General features: G+C 39.5%; 1 protein-coding gene across 2 annotated transcripts; it reads right to left on the bottom strand.

Moving 5' to 3' along the window:
* Nucleotides 1–1,590: 1,590 nt before the first annotated feature.
* LOC110913240 (protein OSB1, mitochondrial) lies at nt 1,591–4,523 on the bottom strand. 2 transcript variants are annotated; one of them, XM_022158097.2, is made up of 4 exons: nt 4,157–4,523; nt 3,078–3,277; nt 2,707–3,001; nt 1,591–1,967 (listed from the first exon to the last, which is right to left on the bottom strand). In XM_022158097.2, the coding sequence occupies exons 1-3, from the start codon at nt 4,447–4,449 to the stop codon at nt 2,739–2,741; spliced, it is 756 nt and encodes a 251-aa protein (XP_022013789.1). In that variant the 5' UTR covers nt 4,450–4,523; the 3' UTR covers nt 1,591–1,967; nt 2,707–2,738. The 2 variants fall into 2 exon arrangements, with proteins under 2 accessions (XP_022013789.1, XP_022013781.1); XM_022158089.2 differs by lacking the exon at nt 1,591–1,967 and having other exon boundaries at nt 2,598–3,001.
* Nucleotides 4,524–8,954: the final 4,431 nt, after the last annotated feature.

The raw sequence follows: 8,954 nt of genomic DNA, 5'->3' as shown, positions 1-8,954 counted from the left end.
TATCACTAATAAGAAGAAAAAAACCAGCTAGGTAAGTCAGGCTTATATCCGGATTATAACAAAAATTTTGTGATAACGTACAAATTTTCAAAATTTGATGAATCAAAACAAAATTTTAAAAATTAAGTCAAGAAGTCAAACACATACAAAAGAGAAATACTGACTAAAGCGCGCCAGCATTACGACCCGCTTAGAACATTTCCAGTACATCTCAAGCAATGTTGTACCCACCACGACATTAGAAAGAAACCCAGATTTTATGCATAAACAATACACGTTTAAATACAACACAAATCATTAACATTAACATTAACACTATATTAGGCAAACTATTCAACATATGAACCATAAGATTTCGGACCATAAACAACTACATCACCTCCATATTAGGTTAATGCTTAGGATGCTCGAGAGCTCCTGTGATGGCAGTGATATTGAAGTGAAGGCTACCCTACAAAAGAATGGCATCCCGGATATTTATTATGTTATGTTTTGTATGAAAATCTATGCTATGGTTTGTTTCGACTTTGGGTGATATGTGTATGTTCACCGCTACGTATAAATGAAATTTTCATTTGAAGAACTATTTGGTAAAAGTTAATCCAACGTATGAGATCCCGCGTTTGATGCGTTACACAACACATGTTCCAATGCTTTATGGTATATACATAGCTAAACAATGAGTAAAATTATATTAGCATGTTTAGTATTTTTACAATAATAGGACATGGTTTACGTTTATAAGACCATGCGTAATCGGTATTATAGAGCCTATAACGCCCCGAACACCATCCTCTAGGCGTTATAAGGGCATTTATAGTATAATGTCAAATGAGGAGGAGAAAAATTGGAAAGAAATTAGTGAAAGAGCATTAAGTGCCGTTAACCATTACACATTTTTGAAGGGGCGTTTTGGTGTTGATATGACGGAAAATGCTTGGCATTAACCATTACCGATGGTCTAATAAGTAGATAATGTTTGGTCTATTTAAACCCTAAATTTGGTAACTCTTGTTCTTTTACGGTTTATGTTTACAGTGTGAGTTCATTGGGGAACACTAAAAAAGTGGGGAACAGTGGGGAACCGACTCAAAGAACTCTGATTGGACTCATTCCAGCGGCGTTGGAACCGGCTCGTCGAACCCTAACTAGGATCTCTTAACCCTAAACCCTAAATCGTAACCCCTAAACCCTAAATATATCAGGGTTTGGCTTTTAGGGTTTGGCGTTTAGGGTTTAGCTTTTAGGGTTTATAGTTTGGATTTTACCGTTTAGGGTTTAGCTTTAGAGTTTAGCCTTTAGGGTTTAACTTTTAGGGTTTATAGTTTAGATTTTACGGTTTAGCTTAGGTTTTAGCCTTTTTTTTAGCTTTAAGGTTTAGAGTTTAGGAGTTAGGATTTAGGGTTTAAGGTTAAGAGATCCTAGTTAGGGTTCGACGAGCCGATTCCAACACCGCTGGAATGAGTCCAATCGGAGTTCGTTTGAGTCGGTTCCCCACTGTTTTAGTGTTCCCCAATGACCCTTCCCCCATGTTTACAATAATAAGTAGATAATGTTTGGTTCATAACATTATTCATCCACGTATTCTTCATAAAACTACCACAGCAAACACAATTGTTCACCTATGTTGACCACCTGGCCTGCTCTTCATTCTATTGCAGCAACTGGTTTTTTAAAACGGATAGTCGCCATGTTTACTCTTTTGTTTATATAAAGAGCAGTCATTCACTTTCTTCATCTCTAGTCAGCGTCATCGATAGATCTTCATCTCTGGTAATTTCTGCGACAACAGAAGTTCTTATCCTAGCATCACCACGTCTTACCCTTACAATGGAGTTGTCGTTAGTGTTCATAAAGTATCGTTAGAATTCTGAAATATGATGCCTGCTCTTTCATAGTTGATTGTTCTTTGAATCTTTGATACTGGAGCAGTTGATCGACCAACAGATCTCGTCTGAGCTCTGATACTATGAATAACCATGAAACTGAGAGAAATCACATATTCATTTGAAAACCATACATCTCTCTCATAATAACTAGAATAGAAATGTGAAAAGCCCTCTAAGGCCGGTCGGGGCGCTACGTGGTGGGTCGGTGACCACGCGTGGAACCCCGTGGAACACCGCTGCCCCCCAACTTCATCACACATGAACTTGAAAACACGTTGTCGCCACAACGCGTGAAGATTGATGAAGACTGCGATGATGAAGATTAGTTAATTTTGAGCTAGTGATGGGCACCGCTAGTAAAATCCATCCCTAGTGATGGAATGAAGCTCGATGACGTGGCGGAACTTGATTGGGTGTTGTGAGTGATTGAAAACCATCACTAGTGGATTGCTAACATCAAGAAATGGAATAACTGAGAATCCCGAGTAACAGGCCAGGCCGCTAAAGTAGTGATAAATCATGTTAATAAAACGGGTCATATAGACAGTATTCCAATAAAACGGGTCATAAATTTCCAACGGAACGTAAAAAAATTGTTGATCCATTGCATTCCAATAATGTGTGCATCCTACAGTATTACTCTCTTTATGGCTTATTACAAGCGACCGACTCTACTCTGTTTATATTTTGCAGAAAATATTTTTACGATGCATAAACCGCGTATACTGATTTCGTTTTAAAAACTGATACATCATTGTATTGGTATATTTTTCTAATAAAACATAAATTAGCCGTTTCGGTTTCCTGTTTCATTTACCTCGGATGACACTGCAAGTATTCAAACTGTGGTTATAACTGAAAGCTAGATAATGTTCTTGAAGAGCGAAGACCGATGTCACCCATTCTAGAATCCTGTAGTTGAAGTTGTCTTGTAACCCATGGAGGATCATTTGGCCTAAGCCAAAGCGCTTCACCGCTACCCTTGTGCCTAAAGTCAGGTTGACTTGGGTTGACCTTACGCTTCCGTAAATCCTGCCACTCATACGGGTTGGCAAAGAACACTTGCCATAAATGAAGTCGTTTTCTTCGTTTTTCTAAAGCCGATTCTCCATCTGCAACATGAGAAAATACAAACCTATAAACAAATATGCGTTTATAACGGAAGTATGATCAAGGCGTGACATTTACCGTCTATATTGTTACTCCTTTGATTGCTATTTGCAACAAAGTTTATTTCTTTCACAAGAACCTTGGGGTACATTATGATGTTTCCGTTGTCCAAAGCTTTTGTGAATGACTGTAAATGCCCTGAAACATATATATAGTCGTTGGGTTTTAGATGTTGGGTCGCTAACTCTGCCATATCTTCCCACATGTCCAAATATATCCTGCAGAGAGCACAAAATCAGATTTTACCACTAATAATAAGCATAAATCTGTATGTATGATCATCCCAAATGAAGTTAGAAGATCAATTCACCGATTATGTTGGTAATTATATCTAGAGGTGGCAATTTTTGACATGACATGAAACACATGAATATGCTTGGTATTAAAAAGCGAGAAGCACACTGAGACGCAAAAGTACAAAGCTTTTCGTACTCGAGGCGCAAGAGACTTACATAATTTTTTTATATACCTCATAGGTTTTTAGCATCTCCTACCTAAAATTTAGCTATAAATATGCTTTTTAATTTTTATACGATTTCATATATAAATTACGTACATATACAACCTAAAAAGTTGTATATACAACATTCCGATGCACAAAAAAGTACAAGAGTCGCGCGGCTCAGCTGCGCCTCATGTACAACGCGCGCCTTATGTAGCAAAAAGCGCAGACCCTCGCCAAAAAGTGTGCCTTGCGCCTATGCATGCTTTTTAAACCAAGCGAACATGACCCGAAAATAATCAAGTTTACTGTTGGCATATCTAACCATATAAAAAAAAGAGTCGTTTTCGGGTTGTTTAATTACACGAGTCGTGTTCGGGTTAACTTGTTAAGCCTTTCGGGTTGACCTGTTTAATTACATGGTCATGTTTAACCCATATTTTTGCAACCATTTTTTTTTGCAGGTTATACAAGCTGTTAACCCCTAAACTCCTAAAGATTAAATATTTAAATAATATAATAACCATTTCTAGCTTTTCTTGTCTTATTCTGAAACAGAGTAGCTTATTTATCAATGAAAGATCAACAACAATAAAAGAATTAAGATGTCATTTATCACAATCACAATCAAAATCAGTAAGATTCATACACTGACCTAAGGAATCTCTTGGATCCAGACGGAGGGTCGACTTTGAGCTGAGTATGAACACCGAGAACACCGTGGGAAGTAGTGAATGTTTTGAGAGGGGAAATGAGTGTACCGATAAAAGTGGCGGAATTTTGGAGGTCTTTCTGCCAGGGAATGGTGGTAGGGCGTTGTGTTCGGAGAGTGTGCTGGTAAACGACGCTTCCTGTTGTTGCTGGATTATCAACGGAGGAGGATGAGAATCGTTGTGAAGAGAGTAACCGTCGTAGAAGAGGTCGGAGACGGCAGCCGGTGGCCACCATATGGCGGGGGGTTTTGGTATGATTTTGGACTTAGGTTATGGGGTTGTGGTTTTGTTTTAGTAATCAAGGATTGCTTGATTAAGGGTCAAAAACTAATTAGACAATATCCAATCTAGAAACGATTATTCTTATTTTCTTATTTTCACATCCCAAGATATATACGGCTCGTATAAAATGATCTTGCACAAAAATAAATGTATTAGAATGTTTTTTTTTTGTTTTACCTGTATACGGGTCGTATAACATTATACGAGCAGTATACAATTGTATACGAGCAATATAATGGTACACGGCATGAGGTGTTTTTTTTGTGAGATTTTACAAGATTTTTGGGTTTTTAACATTTGAATATAGGCTGTATAATTTTATACAACCCGTATATAAGTTGTTTTTTTTTATAAAACTGAACAACCGTTTAGTAAGTTTTAGGGGTTGTTTATTTTTCGTGAAAAACTCTTCAGGACCTCTTATGTCTGCCCCATGCAGATGTTTGAGTCTGCAATGTGTTTGTTTTCTCGAATACCTTTCATTGAAAAAAGTCTGTGTAACCTCTTTTTGGTGCAGACATAGATCAATGTCTTCTTGGGTCTGCAAACTCTCTTCTCCTCCACAAAACCCTAGCACCCCTCCACCATTCTCCTCCACCCCCATCTTCTCAACCGCCGCCACCCACCCTCCCACCGTCCGCCACCTCCTCGTCACCCTCCCAGCGTCCGCCACCCACCTCCGTAACCGTCGCCACCGTCCGCCAACCTCCCTCCTCATTAGCCGCTGGCACCTCGTCACCCTCCCTCCTCATCAGTCGTCTGCCACCTCGTCACCCTCCCTCCTCACCGTCATCAGTAACCGCGATCATCAGCAGTGTCTATCCAGGTAAGTTAAATTTATGTTTTTTTTTTTGTGTTAATTTTCAGAAATTGGTGCTAGTTTTCAAATTGTAGTGTTGTTTTTTAGATTTTTTTATGCTAGTTTTTTAGAATTTTGGTGTTAATTATAAGAATTGTGGTGTTACTTTGCTGACTTTTGGTGTTAATTTTCAGAATTGTGGTGTTAATTTGCTGAATTTTGGTGTTATTTTTCAGAATTGAGGTGTTAATTTTGGTGTTAATCATGCCTGTTATGTTGTTTGATTATGATAAAATGGTAATTAGAATTTGTATGATGTTCAGCAGCTTGCAGAAGTTAAAAAAGAAACAGTCTTCTTCTGACAGACTGGAGAGGTTTGGTCCACCTCTTCTTTTGAAGATGTTGTAACAACCCGACTTTTCGGATCGTTACTTATCACCGTCTTTTCATTCGTAACCACTTGTACTCCCGAGATCTCGATTAATGCTACGGGTTAACCTATGTTTTTCAAACTCATTATTAAATGCTTATTACAACGCCTATTTAAACGCATTTATCGCATTTAAACGTTGTTTATAACGCTTACTAATTAAACGCATTTTATCGCATGTTACATCGCATGTTTAGACTAAATGCAATCGCAACGCAAACTCAACGCAAACTCGAAACGCGGATTTACTTATGTAATGTGTGTTATTTGTGTAATTATTTGTTTAAATGATATGTGGTGATCAACGCAACGCTTACACGCTCAACGCTCACTCGCAACTCGATTAAACGCAACGCAACGCTTAACAAACGAACGAAAGTTGGAAAAACTTACAAAATACAACGCGGCCGTCCGAATGGACATCCGTCCGAATGGGCATCCGACCGGATGACCATCCGCTCGGATGACCATCCGTCCGGATGGCCATCCGTCCCGAACAATGCACTCTTCACCGACTTAAACCCTCGCACCTCCACTGTTAATACTACCCGTACACTTCATTTCTCTGATTTGACACCTCCATCCGCTCACACGCTCTCAAGTCGCTCTCAGCCACTTTCAGTCACGATTCAAGGCTATTTGTAAGCATTTTCATCTCAAATCTTGTACAATCTTCATCTCTAATCATTTCTACATCATCTTCTTCATCAAAATCACACACCAACACTAACTTTTCTCCTAAAATCACTGATTTGGACCTCTTGAAGGTGGTTTCCACCCGTTTTGCTTAGGCAAACTGTTGTGGAACACCATTTGATCGAGATTGGTTCCAGATCTAAAGGATTTCCACACTTTTTAACTCAATAATGGAAGATTTCAACACTATTTCATCTGTTTTCAACTTTTCTTCAAGTTTCACACAAACTTTGATGGAATCTGGACTCAATCAGACTCTTGGCTTGTTCCTTAGTCGAGAGCCAACTTGAAAACGGATTTCCACAAGAGGGATGGACTGACTTTCGGGTCAAACATGAATTTCCATCAAGAACAGTGAGTTTGATCGAATGGGCTGAGACCATTCGACCGAATGAGCAGGACTTGGTGTGTTTCCGTTGTTTGACACGTCATCACACCATCTCCGTTAAACTCAAAACTTGTTACTTAGAAAATTTTACCAAAAACATCAACTACAGATCATCCCGTTCGAATGGCTATCCGACCGGATAATCATCCGCTCGGATGACCTGGCATCTATAATTCACATTGTTTAAACAACGTTTTTACCAAACTTTGAATTTTCAATGATTTACAAACAACACACACACTCATTCGAATGGCCATCCGTTCGGATAGGTTATACCCATTCGTTCGGACCATCATTCGAACACTCAGTCCAATCGACACACGGAATCTCAACCGAACAGCACTTATGCTTCTGTTTCCGTGCACAGGCTAACTCCACGTGCTCCCTTCAATCCAATCAAGCTCGTGTTTACTTGTTAAACACACACTGTGAGTATACTCAAACCCATTTTCATTTAACGCACTTTGGGTGTTACATACGTTCTATATCAAAACACAACACACAACACACAACGCAAACACTTTATAACGCTAACCGCTCCCGCATGATATACGTGATCTATGAATGCTTGTACTATGCTTATATAGTGTTACACTATACCCCCTCTAGCAACGATAGTACTATAGTTTGGACTCAGCACCTGTCGTGGACAGGGGTTGCTAGGGATCACATCACTTTACTTCACGTGTTCGCTGAACATGTGTCGTGCATACTCTACAACACAGTCTCGTGGTTAAGTTGTAATCACTGTTTGGTAGTTACATGCTTCGCCCGTTACGTGATACATGTTGGTTATGCGTAAACGCTTTTTATACTATATGTTATACAAACTTGTGTACTCCCCTTTACATTTTATGTATTGATTTTATTTTAATGTATGTGACAGGTTGATTTGGTTGCTATGCTGAAACAAGTTAAGAAGTCTAGAAACCCACTAAATAAATCTGAGTTGTCGGAATGGATTGGTTTTTGAGACTTATTATCTGTAATGACTGTATTTGCTTTATCTGTTAGTAGTATGGGATATTAACATTAAAGATATTGTCATTTAATAGTTGTTATGGATTCTCTTGAACAATCTGTTTCGCTCAGTGCCACGCCCTGATGATTCCGCCGTCGGTTGGGGTGTGACAGTTGGTATCAGAGCCATAACTATAGGGAATTAGGTCGAGTCGTGTAGAATTGACCTAGTCTATAGTCTAAGTACCAGCAGACCAGCTTCGTGCGAACCCAGTAGGGGTTTTGTTCGAGCTACTTTGTTACTCTCGTACGAACTCGTGAAAACTATAACTTCGTGCGAACCCGCGAAACTCAACAATCACGTCTTCCCGATCGATCTGATTCCGATGCAACTTGGTAGTTTCGATATCATAGTAGGTACGGATTTTCTTCGTGAAAATCATGCCAAAGTTGTTTGTTTCGAAAAGATGATTCGTTTCTCCCTCTTAAACGGCGAGCAACTATGTGTTTATGGCGAAGTATCCTCAAAAGAACTGAAGCTTAAGTCGTGCATTCAAGCAAGCAAGTATCTCCGAAAGGAATACTTGGCTTTCTTAGCCCACATTGTAGTAGCAAAGGAGGAAAAGAAAACTGTGAAGGACGTTTCCGTTGGTCGTAATTTTCCTAACGTCTTTCCCGATGATTTACCTTGTCTACCCCCTACCCGCGATATCGACTTTCGTATCGACCTTATTCCTGGAGATAACCCTGTCGCTAAAGCTCCTAATCGCCTCGCACCGTCCGAAACGCGTGAACTCTCTAGCCAACTCTAGGAATTACTTGATAAAGGCTTCATACGCCCTAGCACATCACCATGGGGCGCACCTATCCTTTTCGTGAAAAAGAAGGGTGGTCATTCCGAACGTGCATCGATTATAGGGAACTCAATAAACTTACCATCAAGAATCGCTACGCTCTACCCCGAATCGACGATTTATTTAATCAACTGCAAGGCGCTACGTGTTTCTCTAAGATCGATCTACGTTCTAGTTACCATCAACTACGAATTCAGGAGCAAGACATCCCTAAAACCGCTTTTCGTACCCGTTATGGCCATTACGAATTAGTGGTTGTAACACCTCGTAAAATCACGTCCAATAATGTATTGACACGTGTAAATAACCCTAATAAAGTCAAACGTTGAAT

This window comes from Helianthus annuus, chromosome 2, assembly GCF_002127325.2.
Source record: "Helianthus annuus cultivar XRQ/B chromosome 2, HanXRQr2.0-SUNRISE, whole genome shotgun sequence".
NCBI classification, from domain to species: Eukaryota; Viridiplantae; Streptophyta; class Magnoliopsida; order Asterales; family Asteraceae; genus Helianthus; species Helianthus annuus.
Note: the sequence above shows the minus strand (reverse complement) of the source record. Positions and strands in the feature narration are given on the sequence as shown.

Bases quoted from the DNA above. Each gene is read 5' to 3' on its own strand.
- LOC110913240 (XM_022158097.2), bottom strand. From the start codon at position 4,449: ATGGTGGCCACCGGCTGCCGTCTCCGACCTCTTCTACGACGGTTACTC. The intron at 3,278-4,156 runs GTCAGTGTATGA...TGCTCTCTGCAG, and splicing joins GGATCCAAGAGATTCCTTAG to GATATATTTGGACATGTGGG. The intron at 3,002-3,077 runs GTAAATGTCACG...CTCATGTTGCAG, and splicing joins AAGGAGTAACAATATAGACG to ATGGAGAATCGGCTTTAGAA.